The following is a 25,938-nucleotide window of genomic DNA, read 5'->3' on the forward strand; positions in this document are numbered from 1 at the left end:
GGGAAGGACGACTGAGTGGAGCTTTCCTCCCCAGGACTGCCTGTGTCCCACTTCTGCTAAGATGATGGAGCTCTGTCACTCAGTGTAGTCACACTGAACCCAGTGAGCACAGCTGGAGTGCTGGCTCAAAACTCCAGGGATTCCATGAGCTTTGCTGCCTGCCAGTAAAACTCACTGTATGCAGCATTTCATTCCTGGTTTTCAGAATTCTGCTTGGGTGAATGAAAAAGCTATTCTGGAAAGCCATGACATGGCCATGTCACAAAAACTTTAAATACTCAGCTAAAAACATTTTGTTTTCCATTGGACCCCTGGATAATTGAAGCTGGAAGGGACACAGGAGGTCCCTCATTTAAACTCCTTCTCAAAGCAGGATCACCCACAAGGTCACTCAGCCCCTTACTGCTCTGCCATACAATCTCTCCAGGAAACCTGTTCACTGCTTGATTGTCTGTCAAGGGTGAAAGAGGTTATTCCTTTTATCAAGCTGGAACTTCCCTTGGTTGAGTTTTTGTGTTCCTTCTGTCCTCCCACAATGAACCACTGTTCTACTTAACTACTTTCTGCCATAATTTCTTTTTCTTCTTTTCTTCTTTTTTTCTGCCCAACACTTTTTTTAGTTGTTTTCTCACTATTACATTACATATCAAACTCTTTACCTTGCTTTGGCTTCATCTACTTATTTAAACTTGCTGTCTCCCTGGAAAATGCCTCTTGCCAACACACATCACCCATTTACTGCCAGCTTCATTCCAGCTGTACCTGATAATGCAGTAGTGTTCCCTATTCACACGGATCACATTTGATCCCTTCCAACACTTTTAACATACACTCAGAGCATAGTTTTTGCATTAAATAAAAAATAGTTTAAACCTCGCACTGTCAAATTTAAACATTAAATTTCCCTATCAGGAGTTTTCTTCATTAAAGCTAAATTCGATACAAGATTTCACAATTTATTCCATCAAACCTATTTTTTTCTACATCCAAAAACCTAATTTTCAATTTCTTCACACCCTCCTTTGATATGCTGAAAGCTTTAGATCACATTATTATGCAGCAACACCTGCCACAGTCTTTATCCTAGGATCGTACCCAATTATAAATTAAAATGTGTTCATGTTTATGGAACTACCATAGTTAGATGATGTATTAAGTGTACTCTGATGGAAGACTTAGAAGTTTACCTTGAAGAGCATGCCACAAACAAGCAGCAATTAAAATAATACTTTGTTTGAATAAAGATAATAAATATCATATCCTAGAGAATTAATACCATAAGAAAAAAAATGCATCTGAATGGCAAATAGGTTTTAGCCTACAGACATAAATTTTTTTCTCTTAATTGCACGTATATGTGTGTACATACACTTGTTTTTGGAAACATGCTTGTAGCACACTACTCTTAGTTTGCTATTACAATTCCGATTATTTTGGAAGCACATCCTAATCATCAAAATGCTTTTGAAGTTTGCAGTGAATTCCAAGTAGTAAATTAATTTATCAGAATTCCATTTGCACTTTCTACATAGCAATGGCTTGACTGGTCGGGAAATTCAGTATGGTTTCCTCTGGCATCTTTAGAAACATCTTTGTTACAAGATGCTACCCCTGTAAATATAAGAAAAATTAAATAAATACTGCCAAGCATTCATTCACGGTTAATAGAATAGCTGAAATTGTTAATTGAGTAATATAGGTAACCAAAAATATCTAACCATTTTTTTGTTGCTGTTTACCCATTCCCCACGTCTCTGTAGCCACAAAAACTAAAAATCAAACTTGACACTGACCCTAACAATATTAGTAAAGAGGAAAGAAAGGGCCATTTTGTGGTAGAAGGCAAGAAAAGAGGGTTGTTTTCACCTGACAGTAGCTATTCCAAGGAGTATTCCCCACCTGCCAGTCTATTTCTTTGGGTCAGAGCTGAGAACAGCCATTTGTTCATGAGCATGCTCATGAAAATGCAGATAAGATCTCTGCTAAACAAGGCTTATCTCAATTTTTATTTTTATAAACAGTCACATGGTTTCTTCACAGAACACAAGTCATAATATGTAGCTCACAACAGCCATAAACAGTTTGAAGGCATTACAATATTTTTCTTGGCAAAAAAAAGTTCAAAAATCATCATTTTATCTGCATCAACAGACACTTCTTTAGCCAAATGTGAGGGTAAATTATCCAATCTGCAAATGCATACTCTTGTGAAAAAGTAATTTATAAAGTAAGGCCCTTGATAAAAGAAAAACAAGAAGGAGGAGGACAGAGAGTCAAACTGTAAGTTACAAACTTCTGAGAAGCACCATTTAAAGTTTACATGTTGAAACTAGAGTTCAAAGTTATCTACCTCGAGGGCAGTAATCCTAATGGAATTTTTTTAGGATGTTTTGTATTAGCCTGATCTTAACTACATTTCTAGATGAGTCACCCTTATTGTAAGACAATGTTTTCTTACTTCAAGACTATTAAAAATAGGCGTGTACCACCTTGTCTGCATACTCTACAAGTTTATACCTGCTTAACTAAAGAAAAGCATTAAATTTGCTTTTTACAAAAGTTATAAAAGAGAATTGAGGAAGTCAGGAAACTAAAAAGAAATGTTTTAAGAAAACAGTCTCAAAAGAAAAATAACTCATTAGTCTATTTACATCAGTGAAATGTTTCTTTGTGTTGCCTTGAATAACAATGATATGCATGCATATAATATCTAAGGTAAAACAAATGCATGTGGGGATGTATGTTTTTCTTACTTCCACCTGAGTCAAGTTTAGCAAGGGAGAATTTGTTGAATTCCTGAGGAAAACCAAAAGTTTTGATCACTAATAAACTGCAGATGACATAAAATTTGGAATCGTAGTCACAAAATTAAATGTGTACACTCAGAAGTTCTTCATCCATACTGAATTCATCCAGAGATAAAATGTGTATCCAGCACAGGTAACTTAATAACAAACAAATCAGCTGTGAAGACTGAAACACCAGTGAGGAGCAGTGTGAGGCCAGAGCCCTTAGTACCCAGCACCCTCCCAGGTCATGCATTCAGCTTCTGGGACATCTCTAGAGGACCTTGACAGCATGCAAGGCAGCATTTAGAGAGCTGGTATCTTGCAACTCTACTTGACAGTCATGTAGGACATCCCCCTGAGGCACTCTACATGGCACAAGAAGTGATAAGCAAGAGCACATCACTTACACAAGAGAATGTAGTGATAGGGCAAGTGGGAATGGCTTCAAAATGAGATTAGATTAGATTCAGATTAGATATTAGGAATAAATTCTTTACTGTGAGGCTGGTGAGGCACTGGAACAGGTTGACCAGAGATGTTGTGGATGCCCCATTCCTGGAAGTGTCCAATGCCAGGTTGGATGGGGCTCTGAGCAACCCAATCTAGTGCAAGGTGCCCCTGCTGATGGCCATGAGCTTGGAACTAGATGGTCTTTAAGGTCTTTTCCAACCCATTCTATGATTCCATGATTCTACAATATAACACCACGTAGTGGGTTCTGGACTCTCAAGAAAAGCAGACACTGTGATATAGTCAATTACCCAGCGTCTAGGAAAGGCCTAACTGAGCATGCCTAGGCCTGTGGGATGGTTGCCATTCTCTAAGGTGACCTGTCCTTGAAGGTTTCCCATAGGTGCAGCACAGCATAGCAGAACAGAGCTAATAAGATTTCTTCTGTAAAACTTACAACCATAAGACAAAATGATGCCAAACAGGGGTACATCAGGATGATGCTCCAAAGGACAAAAATATATTCTCCCCTTAAATATGGTTTAAGCGTGGAATGAATTGTGCATAAATCATCTGCCTAATATTAATTTACATGGTTCAACTGTCCACTACCAAAATAATTCATGCTATAGTCACCAGGAGGTCTGAGATTTTAAGCCTTTTGAAGGGCACAAAATAGATAAGGTACAACTTTCAAATTGCTGTCTTGGAGGACTAACAGTGCCAATTCAAAACCCCATTAAAGATAATTAATGATGTAAGATAACTCTATTATGCAGTGTCCTAATTTGCTATGAAGGATTCATTATACTACTTGCATAACGAGCAAAGAACACGGACAGCTTCTGCTTCCTGAACTCATTCAATGCAGCAAGAAGCAAATCTAAACTTCAACAATCTTAAAGTACAGATTGTCATAGAGACCACCATAATAAGACTACTGTGGTAACTGAAGCAGATATATTGCATGCTGCCACAGCAAAGGGACATTAGATAAGTAAAGGGATTAGCCTGATTGACTACCATGAAGGTCTTCATTTTTACTTTAAACTACACAAGCTTTTTATTATAAGCAATAGCTGAAAAAGATTATACTGGCTTTAAGTAATAAGAAAGCTGATAACATGACATATATATGTGTGTGTGTGTGTGTGTGTGTGTGTGTGTGTGTGTGTGTGTATGTGTCTATATTCGTGTGTATATATATATATATATATATATATATATATAAAAAACTAATGCAACAACGAATCTCCTTTAAAGACCTATGACATTACTGAAGCCCTTGTATACACAGGAGCATGGAAATTCATTTGGATAAAGGTTAGTTTTGTTCGAAGTTTGTAATTTTTTGATCACCGAGGAAGAGTCTGGCTCCATCTTTACTGGAACCCATTGCTTGTCAGAACCAGAAATTTTCAGGCTTTCCACTTCTATCTTTTTGATTTGTGCCTGAAAAATTCAGTTAAGTAGTTGTAATAATGCATGTAATATGAAATATTTGCCCACTGTAATAACAAGACTGAACAACTAGCCAGTCACTCTCTGTGACCTCAATAGCACACAGGTTTTCCCCTGATTTCCTTAAATATTTATCTGGAAAGGAAATTTTAATCCAAAGAGAAGTCCCTTTCTCTTCATCAGTTTCTGGGGTTTTATCCCTCAGTTCTCAACAAGGAATCTGACAAAGGTCTCCTGAATCACTGCCTATCAGTTTACAATAACTATCTCATTATACAGTATTTGAGAATTCTTCTTTCCTACATTGTTTTTAGAGTGAGTCCACCTAGATAAAGGCTAAATCCAGTCTTAATGTTAAACTGGTATGAAACCACTGCCATCAGGGAAAAAAAAAAAGGTTAACAAACTGTTCAACAAAATATTTATAAATTAATGAAATACCTCAATATCACATAACTGCTATATCAATTTAGGCAACAACTGCCTGTATGTAAAACAGTGAAGAGCCCTAAAGAGTTAATATTTAATTTTCACTGTACTATGTAGAATAGAAAGACTAAACATATTCAGAATTGACCTGCAAATGAAAGAAAAAAAATTGCTTATTCCTTACAAGGCCCTTCAAAATTAATCTCTATTCGACTGTAATATACACAGCTTTTTATAAGGTTCTGTATTCTGAGAGAAGTAAATAAAGATAAATATGCCTAATAGAAAGATATCAGTAAACAAGCTAAAACAACTTGCCTAAGCACATTTTATCCATCATATAACTTTTCTTAAAGACATTTCAAACTATCACATACAAAATTCCTAATTAGAATCAGGAATATGCAAACTGACAGTCACAAGGACAAACACGTACCCTTAATGATTGATTCAGCTGCATACAGATCCCACTTGTAGGTCACCTAAAGGACAGACAAGCCTCATTAGATTTAACACAGCAGGAAGGAATGTAAAACCAATAAAACAATGTCCTGAAGGCAATTCTTTACATTTTAAACACCATAAACAAGTGATATTGTCAATTTCTTAATTTTGGTAAAATATCACTAGCAATTTATGAGAACAGAGGTTGCAAAAACTACTGGAGACTCGAGAAAACCCTTTTCCCAAACACTTAGATCTGCTTAGAACTCATTTGAAATCTAAAAGTATTTTCAATCCTTCAAAAAATCATGAAAACATGATAATGCATCTATTTTTTTACACATCCATTCTACTCTAATTTTACTGCAAATAGATTAATTTTTAACAGGACTTGGGAACAAATTTTTAACAGGACTTGGGAACATTGACAGCCAGGGAGAAACCTTGTTATTGCTTTTACTAACATAGGTGCAATCTTTCAGTAGTGCAATACCATTACTGTTAATGAGAGTCCAATTAACCAGTGGGAGTCAGTGAGACTACAAGTAAACAGTGTGAGCTTTCAGAGAATTGATAAACATCAAATTCTTCTTGAAGACATTAATCAGATCAAGTTAGATGAACAATAAGATGCTGAATATTTACTTGGTACTTGCAAAAACACCCTTCATAACTGTCTTTATACCCTCATGATGGCTGACAGTCACAATAATAGGCTTTGCAAATAAAATAATAGAGAATTAAAGTCAGCATCTACCCAGGACATTAGCAGTCTTTGCTAGCAATGTCTTCACAATGACAAGCAGTGACTTGAACTGACACGAGTATTAAATATTTGTATTTGTTTTTACCATAAATTCATTTTATGCTAGATAAAATTTTACTGGACTTTCTGAATTTTTCTTTTCTCTTGAGTCTGAATAAATTTTTTTCTTTCTTTTTGAAATGAACTGAACAGGATTCCAAAAGCTTTAGTGCTGCAAGGTAAATCTTTCAGCAGGACACCACTAACAGTAGCAGCATCTTAGTCTCCAAGTGATTACTTGATTTTTAACATAAGGATTCTTGTAACCACTTTCCTTTCAATCTCATAAATTAAGCTCTATAGTCAGACACAGATTAATAACATCTCATGATTTCCCCAGTGCATTATATTCTTTTAAAATGAAAAACTAACTTACTTCCCTACAGTTTGTCCTGGAGGAGGAGGAGCCAGAGAAATCATCTACCCTGATAAATCTTTGGAGTCTGACTTTATATACAGACATGTACATTACTACTTACTGTTGGGAAGAATCAATATCTTGAAATTAGATTTAAGGGTAGAGTGAGCAACTGAGTGACTGACTTTGCTGCAAAGTTTCTATACACCAGATTCTACAGGGCCTTTATACTGAACTTTCAGTAAAGTGAATCAGATTATAATCTCAAAACCTATCAAAAAACAAGACTAAAGTCTGTTAGAAATGGTCTCACACCCTAACATTTAGTCTCTTTGAGGTGCAAAAATATTTTTAAACAGTCTGATCTAAAAAAGTGATAGGTGCAGTCTTCAAGAAAACAACACAGGAGAATAAAAACTTAAGAATAAACCTTTAAAAATCTCTTCTGAAATTCTGAGACAGATATCAGTAAACGGTTTGTTTTCTAGACAAATAAATCAACAAACACCATATTACATGCTTCATTTGTAATTCTTTCCAAATCTTTAATCCTATAAAATAATTTCAGATACAAGCTCCTGTAAGTTTCGTGAAAATTGCAGAGTTCACAGAAAAACTCTTCCAGACACCATCTGCAACCATCCCTTACCAGTCAAGGAGAGAGAATTTCTCTACACCTCTTTCAATTTGACTAAGATGTTAAATTCAATTCCATAAATGTTCCCTATTTATGACAGTTGCACAGAGCTTGAGCCCATATTTCTCCATAGCATTCTAGATGCACTTGTAATACTTGAACATCTCTTTTCTAATTTCATTTTTTTGTTTCTCTGACATACAGTATCTTGCCCACACACAGTATAACCTTCCTATCCTCTGGGACGCCTATACCACATTTAAAGTCACTGCCTTCCAAGAACAATTCAGTAAATATGACTTATACTTCATTTGTTTTTAACAACAGTTCTTTATATTTAGCTGCAATGAAAAGCATACTCTTTGTTGAAAATGTTTTCTAAGTAATCCTTATAAATAGGTTACTTCTCATCAATTATATTTTTATTGACAGATCCTTAAATCTTTGTCTGCAAATTTTATCAGACAACTGTTAAATACCTTAGAGACAATAACAGTTTCTGCAGAAACTGGTGAGAATTATCTTTCAAAATATATCAATTATCTAATTTTTCATCTATTTAATAAGGACTAGTACAATTACAGTCATCCTATTTTTAATTAAGACGTCATGTAGTAACAAGTCAAACTTCTGCCAGTTGTAAGTTGTATCAGCACTACCATCTTTATCAGCCAAGATTACAGTCTTGTAATAAAGTCTTGAAGTCAATTTCACAAAATAAATAAATTCCATGTTGGCTGACATTAATTACTTTAATCCCATGACTCTTTATTGATCAAGTTTTGCCTGTAGCAGTGCACCCTTTTGTTCTGTTGATCAATATCAAACTCACAGGCTCCTAATTACTCAAATTCTCATTTTTCATGTGAAAATATTAATTTTCATTTTGTCCTCTTGAACATACAGTGATCCAAGATTTTCAGAATATTATTGCTGCAATCCAGCATATCACTAGGCCAAATATTAAAACTCAACACAAATACCTCACATTCACAAAATATGAAAACATGACCAGCTTAAAGCAAAGGCAGAACAGTCTTACTTATTAAATATCTCTATTTTCTGTATAATTAACAGTCTACTGTACTTTAATAAAGTCTCAAAAATCAGCAGAGGAGTTTGTTTTTCTGTGTGCCTTTTTTTGTTATTTGTCAGACTACTAGTTTTCACTACCTAGGAAGATGTTGTTTAGAAATTATTCCCCAAAATTACTTCCATATGATGTTTAAAATTCTTCTTCAAACTGATTTATTTTGATGGATGGTTCAGACTTACAAAAATGTACATTAAATGCAAAAATACAACTCTTTACACAATAAATACAAGGTTATGATCACACACACACACACAAATGTACTGCATTTCAGTTAAATGAAGTTTTTCCCTCTTATACTACAACATTGTACAGAGCTCCTTTGTATGAGATAGTTTAGTAGGATTAGAAAATAATCTGTTGTTTTTTAAAAATAGTGAGGAATTTTCACTCTGTCAACATTGTCTATAAATCTGTCTCAATTTTTAAAAAGTGTTATTATACTGAATTTTTTATCTACAATCCACACACACACACACACATTAGAGTACAACAAACACATTCTGTTAGTTAATTTTTAGACTATTTAGAATATTTAAAGTAATTTTACTTCCAAGGTATCAAACACAGAGAAACTGAAAATGTGGTGTTGATAGAGACTTGATGTTTCTTTTTTTTTTTTGCCATCCTGATCCCAAGTATCTTATAATTAGCTATATAATAACTATCTTTAAAATAGAACTTATGAATATTTATAACACTGAAGTAATTTTAATTACTTGGTTGTTTTCACTACAAAAAATTATTTTAATTTTGTAATTTGTTCCCAGAAAATAAAAAAAACCTATCTTCTGCTTTAGCTCCAACAATGACTTTGAAATGTTAATCTTCCTAATGTACAAATGCTCAGGTAGAATAATTAACATTAATTCAAGAAGATAATATATAAACACACACAATTTTCCACACCTTTGAGTCATTTAATGTTATGCAGGTTGTGCACCTCATGAATAAACTGAATTTTTACAAATATCTGATCTGCTCTTTAAAAATTCATGGTCCACATAGGATGAAACTGGTTTTTAATACTCAAACTGTTAATTGACTGCAGTCCTTCTGCTATGCATCCTCTGAAACCTCAAATGAACAATGATTATTTATTTCAGTTCTTATTTATCTGGATAGAACATTTCCTTGCCTTGTGTTGAAAATATAAGACTGGAGCCAATGAGAGAATATCAGTCTTTGGCATATGAAATTTCATTTAGCTCAGCTTTAAAAACCTATCAGAAAATAATAACAATATATTACAAATTACAGTATTATGACAGCTAAGGAAATAAAATTGTGTTTCTGAGTGCTGATTAGTAACAACAATAGTTCCAAATCATTTTTTAAGCAAGTACCATTGAGGAAATTGTAGTCTTCTGCCTTTTATGAAACTGCAGACCAAGCATGACTGTTCTTTAGTGGTACTGCTCTAGGTCACCTGCCAAACACCTCAGTACAGAGTGACCAACACCAGATGCTATTCAAGAAGGAGCTGTTCTGCTCTGTAGGCTCTAAACTCAAATGAGTATTTCCTGCAGAAAAAATGTAATATTTTACAGACTGTCATTTTTATGCCTTCCACTTTTAATGTCTTTACATGCCACAGAAGACATCAACAAGTTTTAGCTACAAAATTAGGGCACAGGATGTGAGAAGGTACTTCAATGGCCTGGCACCAGCATCTTTGTGTTCATGTGAAATATTCACTGCTCTGCACTGCCTGCAGCACAGTGCCTGCACATAAATGGGTGCTCTTGCTACTGTCACACTGCACAACACTGTCAACACTGAGACTGTGCTGGGTTGACTTTGGGTGGATACCAGGTACCCACCAAAACTGCTCTGTCATTCCCCTCTTCAAGTCGATAGGGGAGAGAAAATATAACAAAAGGCTCATGGGTCAAGATACTGGCAGGGAGAGATCACACAAACCAGACTCAACTCAGGGAAATTAGTTTAATTTAGTTTAATTTATTACCAATCAAATCAGAGTAGGATAATGAGAAATAAAACCAAATATTAAAACTTCTTCACATCACCCCTCCCTTTTTCCCAGGCTCAAATTTACTCCCAATTTTCCCCACCTCCTCCCCTCCAGTGACACATGGGGATGGGAAATGGGGGTTGCAGTCAGTTTATCACACAATGTCTCTGCTGCTCTTTCCTGCATAGGGAGAGGACTTCCCTTCCCACATGTTATCATTTTCCAAATGTTTATAGGCCTCTTTAAAGTCCAGTGCTACTGCAATGGATCCCACATGCTATAAAGTTTACAGCATCAGGATGTTTAACTTTTTCATAAACAGTGTTGGAGGTGACACTGACACTTCAACAAGTCCCTTTTATAACAGAGATGTGCACAAGTTCAAGTCCAAATGAAACTGGGGACTGGTTACTAGTGCTATTCTTTGGGGCCTGATACTGGGGACAATACAAATATCTTTATTAACAACCTGAGAAAGGGGAAATACCCTCAGAAAACTAGTAGATGATAACAAATGAACAAGTATCCATTCAATATGCTCAAGGATCCAACAGTAACTTTGAAGGATCCTGAAAGCCTGGAGAAAGGAGCCAAGAGAAACTTTGTGGTCTATAACAAACATAAACACAGAATTCTGCATCTGGGACAGAACTACCCTGGGCAGCAGCAGTCCATGCTGATGCTGAAATACAGAAAACAGCTTTAGAGAGAAGGAGCTTCTGGACAAGCTGAGCATGAGTCAGCAGTGGGGAGCAGTGGAGAAAAGGAATCCAACAGGGCTGTATCAGTACAGAAGTAGTACTTATTACAAGTAATATGGGGATTATTCCCCTTATTTGGCCCTTCAGAGAACACTCCAGAGTACTGCTTTTAGCTTTGGGCTCCCCAGTACAACACACAGAGGAACAGGAGGAAGCCAGTAGAGGGCAGCTAAGATGGTGTGAGAGAACTTAGCTTATTAAGCCCAAATTACAGGAGATGGAAGGCAGGGAGGGTTAATTAATGGCCATAGTGAAGAATAAATTGGACTTTTCTTGCAGAGCTTTCTGTTGGCCTTTCTTTCTTTCCCAGTGCAAGAGGGATGGAGGGAAATGTTGATGAAATATTATGAAAAAAGTCCCCATACAAGGTGATACTCTTTAGAATTGTCTTCCCCAGAGAGCCTGTGAAATCTCCCTTCTTGGAGATATTCAAAACTTAGCTGGACAAGGCCCTGCACTGCCTAATATAACTACCCTGGTCCCACTTTCAGCAAGGTGTAGGACTCGATGACATCTATCTATTTCATTCAGACTTTAAATTATTCTGTCATTCTAAGCTACATTTATCAGCTGGAAACCAGTAGTATCTACAGATAACAAAGAACCAGATGAACACTCTAATGAGCTAAATGAGCATTAGTGGTGTATTTTGCTGCCTTTCACATAAGTAGCATGCTTTGCAATGCAGAAGATGAAACCATCCAAAAAATTGTGTAATGTAAATATGCATGACATAATCTGTCCCTCAGAAGACTAAATAGGAAAACAGACCATATGCTGTTTCAGAACGACTATATATCCCCAACAAGATATCAAAAGAAGTTCTGTATGCAACCAATGCAAGTAAATTTTGCTGTTGAATTGCACAGGAAACTTGCACTGCAGATTCAGGAAATTGCCTTTCTTTTTTATGAAAGATTTGAAGATTTATGGTTATACTATTAGAAATAATGTCTCACTGGAGGAAATTCACTGTTAAAGACAGATGCAGTGATTTGACATGCTTCCAGCTCCTTCAATGTGGTAATGAATAAAATAAATAAAATATAAAAAACTTTAAAACTGCTTGATGCAACAGCTACTAAAAATGAATAATGTCCCACCATCCACATCAATGATATGCAATACTTTGAAGTAGAAGGGACATATGCTTTGGCATCTCTACACACAGCTGCTCTGTCACTCACCAGGAACCTACCGGATTACCAGACAAGGTAAATGATGCTTAAATATATGTAAAAGATTATTTGAAGAAGTCTTAAATATTACAGCGTTACTGAATGTAATGAGCCACTCTAAAAATAAAATTGTTGATAGCCAGATCTTTGCCATGAGAAAAAAAAAGTGATGTCCTCACAGGAAAAGTGGAGGAAAATAGACAAAAGATATAGAAATAGCATGAAAAAGCTCATATCATGAAAGAAAATTCTTAGTTTTGGAGATTACAGATTTACAGATTCTCAGGTCATTCAAATACCAAGATGTTTTTCCTGTTTACAGGAAAATGCTGTCTTCATTGATTATCTCAAGTAACACCTGTCCAAGTCTCTCTACAATAATGAGCTCTAAAAAGAGCCAAGAAAAAACCAATTCTGAAAAATGAAATATAAAAGCCTAAATTACAATTGAAAACACATCTGAATTTTTATGGTAATATGCAAATTTTATTAATTTTAAATCATATATATATATATATATATATATATATATATATATATATATATATATATAACTAGATATTATTATTGTCTTTACCTTCCAGAGGTCAGCTGTTCCTTCAACAAGTTTGGCATTTGTTTTACAGTATTTCAGAGCCAGATGCAAACATTCAGTTCCATAATCCAGGTCATAGTCTGTACACTGTAGTAATTAAAAAGAAAAAAATATACTAAATTAGTCTTAGATACTTCTAAGCAATAACACATTTTCTTTCATTAATGAAACCTTACATCTCAACAGTCCTATCCACAGTAATACATCTGTATTAGGCACATAGGTTCAGCATGGATCAGAAATAAAACTGTTCCAAGAAGCTTATGCCAAATTGTGGCTATTCAGCAAAGTCCTACAGAAGTAAATAAACACTTGATAAGCACAGATTTATTCAGTTAGGTGCTGCAAGTACCTTGCTAAACCTTTACGTTGTTAAATAAATGAATGAGAAGTTACACGTATAAAAAAATTCTTGCTGGAGTTGAGAGAGGCCTCACTAATAGACACCACTGACCTTCCAGTGACAAACCTTTAGAGCACAGGAATAATTAAATAGATGTAGAAACATGACTCTTCAAGTGCTGTTTTGGTTTTTGCAGCATCAAAAAAGGGATGGTAGTAACTAAGAACCTCCATATTCCTTATGTGATTCCCTCTATCTTTTTCTCCAGTTATCTGCACAGAAAACAGCAGTCCCATGCTGCTACATGAGCCTTACTGATTTAAAAAAAAAAAAAAAAAAAAAACAACACCAAACCACACCAAAAAAAGGTATTATTCTCTTGACACACCCTTCCCAAGCAGTTTGGCTTCCTATTGATACTGATTATAAGAACCTCATTAAGGAAAAACTGAGTAGGGAGAAGAATATCCTGAGCCAAAACACAGGTGAAAAAGCAGGAACTGGGAGCTTATCAGTCAGGACTACCTCAAGATGAATAAGGAAGTTCTACTCTATTTTCATATTGCTAAATTAGCAGTCCTTCCAGAAACACAAATTCCATGTAACAAGGGTAACTAAAGATAACATCTTTTATTTAAAAAAAAAGGAGGTATTTGAGATCACAGGCTGGCTAGCCCACTGTCCAGTCTCTATTTCAGAGTGAATTGTCAACAATAAGTAATAATGAACAAGGCATTAATATGTTCTTACTTTCCCAGAATGCTCCCTTTGCCTCATATAAAGCTATTATTCTGACTTCAGAAATCCCTATAATAAAAAGTCCCTGAGGGACACACTGAACCAGAAGCAACTGCCTTAACAGCACTCAGTGAATTACAGGAAAACTAAATTTACCCAATTATTTTTTGAATAGCAGTATTTTTTAGCAACTGCAGCAGGGAGTATCTCATTCATCACTCTTTTCATCACACGCTCTGTTATTCTGACAGAAAAACCACCTTCTCAACTCTTCAAAATATTCCACCACATCTCACATCTTTCCACAGATAAAGAGATCAATATCTATTCAGTCATTTCATGTGTGGAAACTACTTTAAAACTTTGACCATCCCTTTTGCCCTCCATTTATCTACACTTAACTATGAATTTTACCATAATATCCTTCTACAAACCTTCTCAGTTAGCCCTCATCACTACTATGAAGAAAAAAAATGCACACCTCCACTTCCTGTTTCAAATTGTTTATGAACAAAATAACTGCAGAAGTCTCAGTACACACCATCATGAAATTCCAGTGGTGCTTTACTGCAAGGAAAACTGGTCATGCACTTGACCTTGTTTATTATCTTCTAACAAATAATCTACACGGTCTCAAATCTTTAAATTTCCTTCAAGAGTCTTCAGTAAAAGCTTCTGTGAAACATTAATGCACTTAGGTTGTTATCACCTCAATCAACCTCAAACAAGTTGCCAGTGAAGTCCTTAAAGAATGACAATTAGCTCTGCAATACATAACCTTTCCTTTACAAACAATTTCACCATGTCAAATTTAACCACGTGTCTACAAATTCATGCTTCAAAGATACTGTGCTCAGTAGTTTCCAGTCCCCTCCAGGATTCTAGAAATCAAAATTGTCAAGCATGTAAAAATTTCAGTGGATTAAAGAACCAAAAGAGTACTGCAATACAACCTGTCATTCTATTAACTTCCTGAAGAAGTTTATTAAAACAGATGAAGAAAATTTTTAGTTTCTATTCTTGTTTTGTAACGTATCAGTGAAATTCAAGAAATTCATTGGCATTACATATCTGAATTGCAATACTCATACACACAGACATCCTAGAAAAAAACATAACTATCACTTTTATATTATTTAAATCAGTGAATTCTGACATTTTAGTTTGCCAGCCAACTTAGAAAGGTACTTTAAATGTTATCGCTCTTTACAGTTTTTTAGCTTGAGTTACAAAACAAAATGGACACAAGAACATAGAGTAACTTAAAAAGGAAAGAATTTCAAAAAAACACTTCGGAAAAATTTTATATTAAGCAGAAATTTAAATAAACAGGATACAAAAAAGGTCAATAAAGAAGACAAAGGAAGGGGGAACGCTATCTCCAAAATACATAAAAATGCAGTGATCCCTTAAGTAAAGAAGAGATAACATGCCAGTAAAATCAGAAATGGCCTAGTAACTTTCAATTCCAAATATTTATTACCAAAATGTTTCCTTCTTTCATTTTTTTTTAAAAGCAAAATTTTCTGGTAGAACACAAAAAAATTTCCACCAATGTGAACAACATACAGATTAAAAAAAAAAACCTGCATTTTTATTTTTGCTTCAGAATGGAAGAGAAAATTTCAGAAATAAATTCAGCTGTGAAAGAATTTACTTGAAATATAACATTTTTAAATATATGGGTAATTAATGCAACTAGGACAAAACTAAGCAATTCCAACTTTTTAGCAAAGTATTAATCACAGATAATTAGTAGGGAGTGGAGAAGTTCCATAAATGGGCTAAGGCATCTTGAGCATATTGCTTGCTTCAAGGGATGAAATATGACACAAAGCAAAGTAATAATTAAAAACATATTTCACTAACACTTGTATATCATGACATTTACCACTCTAATTATCTGTAATTGTTTCAACCTAAACATATTGTCAGTGTACTGTTCTCCAAGTCTGATACAGTGATGTCAGAGGAGAACAATGAAATGAAGTAGCAGCACAAGGCCAGCTGTTTATATGCCATCTTATGCTAAACATCTTCATATGTGAAATTTTAAATCCATATTTAAAGTGCAGAATTCAAAAGCTTCTATATTGCCCTAAGAAATTCAGTTAACAAATTAAGCATTATTAGAGAGCACCTATAAAAAAAGTCCTGCATCAGGCACAGCATCACCAGCCAGTCAAGGGCAGGGATTGTCCTGCTCTGCTCTGCTCTGCACTGGGGTGGCCTCACCTCGAGTGCTGGGGGCAGTGTTAGGGCACCTCAATATAAAAAAGACACTAAACTATGAAAAAGTGTCCAAAGGAGGGCAACAAAGATGCTGAAGGGCCTTGAGGGGAAGCCATATGAGGAGGGGCTGAGGTCGCTTGGTCTGTTCAGCCTGGAGAAGAGGAGACTGAAGGGAGATCTCATTGCAGTTACAACTTCCTTATATGAAGAAGCAGAGGGGCAGGCACTGATCCCTTCTCAGTGGTGATCAGTGACAAGACCCGAGGGAAGGGCCTGAAGCTGCATCAGTGCAGCTTTAGGTTGGATACTAGGAAGTGGTTCTTCCTCCAGAGGGAAGGAGCAGGCTCCTCAAGGAGCATCCAGCACCAAGCCTGGCAGAGTTCAAGAAACATTTTGACAATGCTCTTAGGTGGTGGGACTACTGGGGATGTCCTCTGCAGGGCCAGGAGTTGGATTCAGTGATCCTTATGGTCCCTTCCAACTCAGGATATTCTATGATTCTACAAGAAAGTAGAATCAGAATATCCAGAATATTTCTGAAGAAAATTCTTACTGACCCAGGTACACAACCATTCTCATTCTAAGTCTTCTGTATATAATTCAGTGTACATCTAGATTCAACTAACAGCACAAAAATCTGTTTAAAACTCTTACCCTTTCTAAAGCCCCTTTATTACTGAAAGCCTTTTTAACATAAGTTTGACAGTGTACAGTTAACTGAACTTGACATGCACACACAGTTTTGTGAAACAATAGACATAGTTTAAGTTTCAGACCACAGATTTGAAATGATGGAAACAGCTGGAAATATTGGCACAAAACATATGCACAAAAGAAAGAAAACATAATAGTTTAGCTCTTTAAATGACACAGAAGGAAATATGTTACTTAAAAATGCTTTGTACTGTTGAATATTCAAGGCATTCTAATAGGTAGTTTTGGGGACACTTTTTTGTGGTTAGTTTTTTTTGTTTGTTTTCCAAGAGTGGATGTTTGAATAAAGTGGTACAAGTGGAATGAGATATAGATTTTAACATTACACAAAGTCTTCTTCCTCTTCCCCCCAAATTTGTTTGAAAACATTTTAAAAAATACTACTACTTCCTAAAATGCAAGGTATAAACATAGAATAAGAGGTTATCTCCCTGGTGTTTACTAATAGTCCATATGCTTACTTGTTTCAAATACAATACTTTGAACTAAGTTACTGTATCTTTATATGGGAACTGGCAATCATAAAACAGAACCAGCACAGATAAAAAAAAGGTTCAATACAGGACTGTTATTTTCTTATATTTTCATCATTCCTTAGTTTATAATGACACAAAACAATATTCTTTTATGCATGAACTGAAAGAAAATTTTCAGATATGCTCCTTTACACAGGTATCTTTAAAGCCTGTGTAGAGCCAGCATTTTCACTTCCCTAACCCCTGACTGTGTAATCTTTAGCACTTTTTCCACTCTCAGCAGCGTATCTATTTTATTCTCCCATGAAAATCCATTCAGTAACAATATCAGAACACTTGCCCTTAAAATGCATAACTAATCAACAATAGCAGAGCTTTAGGATTTTTCCAGATCCTGGCAAATCAAGTTTCCACTGCTGAAATGCCAGAATACATCATGAACATTCATCATCAGGAACATTTTACTGAGTTAAGTAGACACAAACTCTCACTGAACCTGAATTGGCCTATTTTTATAATATTTTATAAAGATTTTTTTTGCCATGCTCATTACCATTGAAACCAAAAATTGTTGAATCCAACAGTGGATTTGCAGAAAGTGCTCTGCCTATATCAATATGCCACAGCTAAATGAGAGACAGCAGAAGCAGCAAACAGAAGGAGGAAACGTGAATGAGGAAACATTGAGATCAACACAAACCAGATTATCTCATCTCTGCAACTATTTTTATTGTAGTTAATTATTAAAACTGCTGTGACAAGCATCCAGATGCAGTAGTAGTGAGGAGAACAAAGATACAGAAATTTACCCCCTAACAGAATTAAGCAAGCCTTTTTTTATACAGATCTGTATCTATATCCCAAAATCTTTCAGTGCAGTAACTGCAATTGCATTTCCTGCACATGCCATGATTTCCTGGCAATCTGCCATTAAACCCCTGAACACTTCCTGTTTGCTATTGCAATATTTTGGTACTCATGCTGCTTCCAAGTACACTAAATATATACACCCATATTTTAGTTACAACATGAAGAAATAAGAAAAGGGCAATAATCTATGTGACAAGAGTAGTAGTCAAAACACTGTGTTAGGACTCATTGTTTACACTTTTTAAATTATCTTGCAAATTGGAAAAATACTTGGGAAACAATTATTTGGACAAGACAAAGACAAGAAAAATCTTGCCCTCATGTAGAAAATACAGATTATTTAGGTTGTTCTAAGAATATTTGAAGATGTAATTGCTCACATTCTCCCAATAAAGAGATTTCTAAATACATCACATTATAAATTTAAGAAACCAACAGATAATTTAATCAAGGCTGGAAGCAAAGGCGAGCCAAATTCAGGCCAAGCTAAAATGCATTTTTAAATTTTAAATTTTTTTAACAGATAAGACTGCACTTGGAACAATTTACTTCAGAAAAATCACCTCTTGAATTGTGCAAGATTATAAATGGTTCTTTTCCTTGCCTTTCAATACACCAAACTGTCAATAACAAGAGATTAAAACCTCTAGCTTCACTACCTTGTCTTCTCTGTTACTCTCACAACAAGCAGCAGATGTCAATTTAGGTGGGTGGTCTCCCATACATGGGGTACCAGGATCCCCACTCAGCAGCATTCAGCATTTTCTGAGCCTGTGCCAAACAGGTGATTCTCATGGATACAGGACACTTACCAGGGTAAAGCCAGTAACACAACAGTATTCTCATAATCCAATCTAACTTCCAACTTGAATATTTGCATTGTGTCTTCTTAACATACACCTTCCAAATTATATCTGAAGACAAAATGTCTTTTCACTGCCATAGAGATGCCAAATTTCACCCATGGAGTGGAAGCTTTGCACCACTGCAGTAAATAGTTCCAAGAGCTAATATGTGAATTTGCAAAGTTCTTTGAGATCCTACAGGATGAGGAGTGACATAAAATGGAAGTAATTATCCCATTAGCAAAAACTCTTTTTTTTTTTCTTGTGCAAGGCATTAGAATCTCTCCAAACATTCTTGTGGCAGAATTTAATTAGGGCAAGGTGGGGATTCAGACAATATCCTGGCTCTACCATTGTTCCAAAGAACTAATCAAGTACAGAGCTATCTAAACTAGCATAGTTTTCTCCAGACCACCAATCTAGCTTCACTTTTTGAATAAAAGAAAGCATTACTAACAAAATTTCTTTTAGCATATTTACTCTGAAAAGTATTCTTTAGAATTGGGTAGGCTTTAAGGATAAGAAAAAAATATTTCTTCCTCCCTGCTCCTCAGGATAAAGCTGTCAGGTTAAAAAGATGCTAGATGGAATAGCATATCTCTTTGGAAAATATCTCAGAGTTACATCCTGCAGAATATAAAAATTAGGATATTCATTTAGGTGAGGTTGACAGCACTGTAGTTAAAGTCTGCATGCATCAGCCTGACAATGAACAGGGAAAGGCAGAACCTCTGCAAAACTGCCTTATTAAAAAATTAGTGCCATAGCAATTTTGTATCAAAACAAGAAAAAAATTACCAGCTATCAGTGTGCATTAAATGGAACAGAACTCAGGTTCTATTGAAGTTCCAAATAAATGATTTTTTTTAAATGTGACTAAAACAAGTCATAAAATCAAAGCTGAAATGGACCGCAACAATGAAAGGGTGCTGTTGTTAAAGTGAAATTTCTCATGTAAGAAGAAATAGATTACCTTCCAACATTTAGTAGTACACAGATTTCCTTGTCAAACCATTATATTTAAAATCCTAATGACCTATGAAAAATCAGAAAGGCTTCCTTTTGTTAGATTATTTCATATGTTTGGATTGTATATTGGAAAAGTCACAGATATTTGCCATCTTCATACAAGTAATACACCAATAATTAAAACCAGGACTAGGAATTTCAAAAAACTATTCAGCTGACTTGGACCAACTAGCTTACTTGGACCAACCAAGTAGGCAGTTACACTAAAACTGTAATTACCTGTTATATAGGCAGATGGAAGAATCCTGCCTTTAAGACTCCATACAGAGAACATTGGTTTGTAGTACTGTCTTCATACAAATCATACTGCAAGATTACTATTAGTTTAGCCAGCTCTTGCCTAATTCACAAATCACTTCTTGATTCAGTACTTCAGAATAACTTTAATGAAAAGGAAGAATACCTATAGACACAAACTAGAATGCAGAATTAGACAAATACAATAATGATGTTACATAGCGTATATTTATAAGACTGAACACATAACCATAAACTACAAAAGTAAAGTGGGTGACCAGAGCCTGGGGATGTGGAAAAGGAAGTGGACCTACACACACACACACAGAGCATACAGAAACTGCAAAATCCATTTGAATAAGAATGAATTTTGAATATAAATTATCATCCTTACAGCACAATACACTTAATAAAAGATTCCTGATGCTTTTTTTAAAAAGACAAAGGCCAAGAAACAACTCAGTACAACTTACAATAAAACATATATATTCTATGCACTATTTGTCATATGTTTCTAAGAATAGTGATCTCTTTTTCAGACTTTTACACCACAAAAATGAACAGCTCTGACCCATACCACTAAATCAGGACAGAAGAGAATCAGAGAGAAAAATGATCCCCAACTGAATGCTTACAGGAGATAAAATATTAAGTTGGTAAACTTTGGTGACAACTTACATGCCTTGATATACACAAAGTTTCGTGTTTGGTGAATGTTAAAAATAAAGGTTGAGGTGCCTTGAAGATTCAGATATCTTTAGTCTTGGCAAGTAGATGAGCAGTGGTTTTTTCAGGATTCCAGCACTAGAATAAAATGCCCAAATTTTGTCTCACTTATATCTTTATCCTTCAGTCCTTTTTCTGAATCTGACCCTTTCTCCCAAAGTTGCCAAGGTTTTAGTCAACAATTTGTCTACTACCGTTCATCTAATCGCTTCTTGCTCCTAGCAATAATAATTTGACAGACATTGATGTTTTTAACAAAGAATGAAGCCACAGGAAAATCCCCAAATCAGTCTAGACATTTTGCCTCGAAGGACTTTGCCTGACCTATGCCAAAATATTGCTAAACTGCTACAGCTGACTCCACTTCCCTGCTACAGAGAATACTAAAATGCTTCACACATGTTTGAAAAAGAATGCCAGCAATGTTGTGCCCTTTCAAAAAGTACTTTAGAAGTTTACAAAATCCACATGGAATACACTCCCTATTATTTACATACAGAAAAGACAATACTTTGAGCAAATACTTTTACAATGGCCCTAACAATAGCCAACTTCCTTTCTTAGTCTGGCAAGACTGTTCTTCCCTGAACATATCTAGGGGTTTTTTAGAGGAGAACCATTTAAGGATTTCCTTTTCTTCCACTAATGACCAGGTTGGACAGTTCGCAGACTATCTCTTATCCCCATCTCCACCCGATCCATGGACATCTTGCAATGATTTTTTTGGGCAGTGGAAGAACATCTGCCTCCCAGAATTCAGCATCAAAGTATGTGAACAATTCTCTCTGACACACTATTGTTTTGTATCTTGTCATTACTATGTTTATATATAGCTGTTCTCTCCTATGCAGGCAGATGTTGTAATGGGCCGTAAGTAAATGTAATCCCTTGATATTCAAAGAGTGGTTAATGTTGGCTATGAACAGATACACTAATTCAGTGTACCCCAAAAAATACTAATCTCTACATATTTTCTACACAGATTAGATAGAATGCCTAAGATCACACTGATCTGTGTGGATATCTGTAAGGAGCTTACAGACATGAATCAGAGAAATGTCTCTAAACATGTTGAAGCTCATTCTCCTTCAACGAGTATTCCTGCTTCCTGTTCCTATTTTTTTTCACTTCAGCTTCATTGTTCTGATTAGCGAAATATAAACGTCCACACTCTGCAAAAGGTCTACTATCAACAGATGATTAAACTAACTATATATGTAATACAAACACCCCACCCTCCTCAGAAAGTGTGTAATTCTTGCAATAAATTTCCACAGGTATAGCAGATCTTGAGGAAAATTGTAAGATAATGTATAAATGATCAGCAGAACAAAAATGTGTATTTTTTTATAAGATTCTTAAAAAGCTAACCCTTAATTTTGAATTAGTGATCAGACTTTGCCATACCACTCACATATCAAGGATTCCTGCAGAATAGCATTCTAACATATCCTGCTCTTTTTTCAGCTGTTGGTAGCTATTCCCTTTCACAAGGTTCTTGGCTTCCCTGGACTGGTGGCATTGGTGAGCAACTCTGGTATTCCCCACGTTCATGCTGACAACTCCTTAACAATTGTATCATCTTACCAGGGCTGTTTGTTTGCATATCTGACCTAGAAGCTGGTCAGAATCTCCCACCTACCCCACCTACCCCACTCCTCTTCTGCTTCCATTTTTGGTTATTTCTCTTCCAGATCATGAAAGGGTAAATGTTTTTAAATGTTCCTGTTACCTTTCTTGCTTTAGCAGATATATTTCAAGTGTTCAATGCTTTGAGTATTTCAGCCTTTTTGTACTGTGGGTGCATTACTTTGTACAGAACACATGACATGACACAACAAGATGCTTTGTGTAAAAGACCAAAAAAACCTTTGAGATCTTTGTGCACTTCACAATATGTCAAAAACAAGTATTACAAAAATCAGTCTCAGCCTACTCTGATTAAAGGAAAATGGTAGTCTACCTGACTTCCTGATACTCTAATTCTTTGAAAAGGTACTGCTCCAGGGAACACTTGACTTCTGGTAAGTGAAGCGTTTCCCCCACCCACCTCCTCCCAGGCTTGCAGGATCATACTCCACATTTGTTCCAACTTAAATTAAGAAGTGGAACAGAAACATGAAAGTCCCTTAAGCAAAAATGAACAAGTCTGGTCTAAGGAATCTATCCCTTATTTGCTATCTTTGGAAAGGATGGATTTTCAATTAACACTTAAACTTTCCTGATTTTCCCAGGATTGATAAAAATAGAAAAGAAAACAGTATTTTTAAAGATTAGGAATTTGTTATTAACATAAAAATAAAAACAATTTTTAAAGAGTTCAATTGGCTGATTTTGCCCCAGATAGTTCAGAATTGAAGTAAATCATAGATTCTGCCATTTTTTTACAACTTTTCCAGAGGTTTTACTAGTTATTAGAGATTTGCATTTTTGGTTTTAAATTTTTTAATTTGTCCGTTTACTGTGGTTCATTACATTGTGCAGGGAAAGAGAACTCACACATTAGGACATAGCAGAACTAAGAGTAGTGATGCAACACCACATTTATTCCCTTAACAAATTAATACATCCTTTTACCTAAAGCAAAATCCCTGGCTAATATAAAGCCTCCCACCTGCAAGACCCACACCACTATATAGTTCTTTCTCCCCTTGCAGTTGTTTGCATTGGTCACTTGTCCACCCTGAGCCAGATACACATTGTACAAATAAAATTTGTAACTTTTATAAATTTTATAAAGCTTATAAATTGTATAAATTTGAAAGTTAATAGTTTTGAAGTCAGAAGTTGACATCATAACAATTAAATCAGAAAGTCATATATATCTGAACAAAGATCTGTTTGGAATACTGTTTTAGGCAACAGGGAAGATGTAAGACTGAAAACTAATTTAAAAGCATCACAATGAAATGCAGGTGAACAACCTGACTGAATTCCTCAAAATCTGTCCTGGATTTTTCGCGCCAAACGTGAAGGGGATTCCCTGTAGTACACATATATTTTAAGATACTAGTGTAAATCAATCTTTTGATATTTGTACATAAAACTAATTAGAGGAGATTCAACAGGTCATGTATTTTTCCCCAAATCATTACTATCCTTTTTTTATTTGAGCAAGAAATGGAAAATGTTTTCTAAGGAAATTACTTAATTTGGTAAAGATCTTATGAATATATTTTTCCATATATTAATAGTGTTAATACCTTACTCCATTCTAGTTTTAGATAAATTTAAAACAGCTATAAAAGGAGAAGCACCTCTAGACTGCTCTTCCCAGATTGCTATCAGAGAAGAAGAGCCAAAAAACTGCAGATAGCAAACCTGTAAGGGTCAGGTAACTGACCTTTAACTAAATTTTGCAACTTGTGGTAAATATATTTAGAGATCTTACATTCACAAACACATCTGGAAGTCAACACCCTGAACCTACCTACTCACATCTGACAGTGCACTTAAATAGAGATGGAGTTTGAAAGCATTATTCCACATTACCTACCGTGTAACTGCAAAGCCTGTGTTACTCAAAGCACTAATTCAAATGGACAGTTTCTTTCCAAGGAATGCATGTTTGACTGTTGTTTTTCCCACACTGTTGTTGCATAAAGGTCACAACTGTATAAAATATACAGGCATGGGATCATGATCCCAGGCAGAGTCAGCCAAAACGAATTCCATTCCCAGCTTTGTGAATGACTTGCAACAGGAGTAACAAAATTAGTTTCTCTTCTTTGTTCATGTGTACAATGGTACTTACCTTCACCAGGCTATGGGGACTGATTATGGATATCTTAATATTTAGAAAGCATCATAAACTGCATCCATTCCTACAAAAATCTGTCCTACAGTAGCTTGACTAGGTTTTTCAGGACAACGATTATCTGTCTTTTTTTATTTGTTTGTACAGTTCCCAGAACAATAGGGTCTTAATCCTTGACTTGGAGAGCTAGACACCATTGAAACATAAATTATTAGGAAACAATATGAGTTGAGAGATTTTAGCAAAGTGTTATACTTCCCAAGGGTCCAGGCACAGAGCATTAAAATGACCAGAATTTAGCCAAAGCAAAGGAAACTGGGGACAAGAAACCATAGCCTTGGTTGCTTCTAACAGCTTTGGTGGCTTGTTCTTGAAAGACCAGGGATACAAAAAAGAAGACTGATGGAATGCATATGTGAGAAAAAAGCTCTGTTCAGAGGAGCGTAGGAACTGCAAATATAGTTGTCTTTTGAGTGAGCCATTTAGGACAAGAGGTTTTTATGTATTTGCCAGCTCTACCGTATTTGCAAATTATAAACAAACATGGTAGAAAAAGCACTGGGTTGTTTGGGGGTGGGGGGGAAGGTGGTTGCAAGAAACAGCACATAAACATGAAATTTGCAAAAAGATACACACATCAAAAAGGGTTGTATAACCAACAGAAGCAGTTGTCTCTTGAGATGTGTTCTTATGCACATAGAGGATACATTTCTTATGAGTATACCCACTACATTCAAAGTAGAATCTCAGAAGTATCAGCTGTGTGTCATATACTAAGAACAGCCCACTGCCTCCTGTCAGAAGCAAAAAGGTTGAAGCCAGTCCAATCACTTGAGTAGCTCTTCATTTTGGATAGTCCTTCATCTTCAGCATTTAATATCTTCAAGTATCAAGGATAAAGGGTATGACATAGAATTTGTGCCAACATTTCTAAGGAAAACAATTACTGAACAATTAAGTAACAGCTTCTTCATTGCCTGTCCTCACATTTTTCTG

At 35.4% G+C, this 25,938-nt stretch overlaps 1 protein-coding gene across 3 annotated transcripts in view; it reads right to left on the minus strand.

The window, feature by feature from the left end:
- The window catches only part of CRPPA (CDP-L-ribitol pyrophosphorylase A), a 258,141-nt gene that overhangs the window by 206,682 nt on the left and 25,521 nt on the right, over positions 1-25,938 (minus strand). For all 3 annotated transcript variants that reach the window (XR_011679497.1, XR_011679496.1, XM_071429116.1), the window contains exons 4-5: positions 12,958-13,062; positions 5,566-5,611 (exon numbers count right to left, since the gene is read on the minus strand). Coding sequence is in view for 1 of the 3 variants with exons in the window: in XM_071429116.1 (XP_071285217.1) it covers positions 5,566-5,611; positions 12,958-13,062 (151 nt within the window). In the remaining 2 variants the exon portion in view is untranslated. The remainder of the gene's footprint in view (positions 1-5,565; positions 5,612-12,957; positions 13,063-25,938) is intronic.

This window comes from Agelaius tricolor, unplaced genomic scaffold (assembly GCF_023055355.1).
Source record: "Agelaius tricolor isolate 1412-34295 unplaced genomic scaffold, bAgeTri1.0.p SCAF_6, whole genome shotgun sequence".
In the NCBI taxonomy this organism is placed as follows: domain Eukaryota; kingdom Metazoa; phylum Chordata; class Aves; order Passeriformes; family Icteridae; genus Agelaius; species Agelaius tricolor.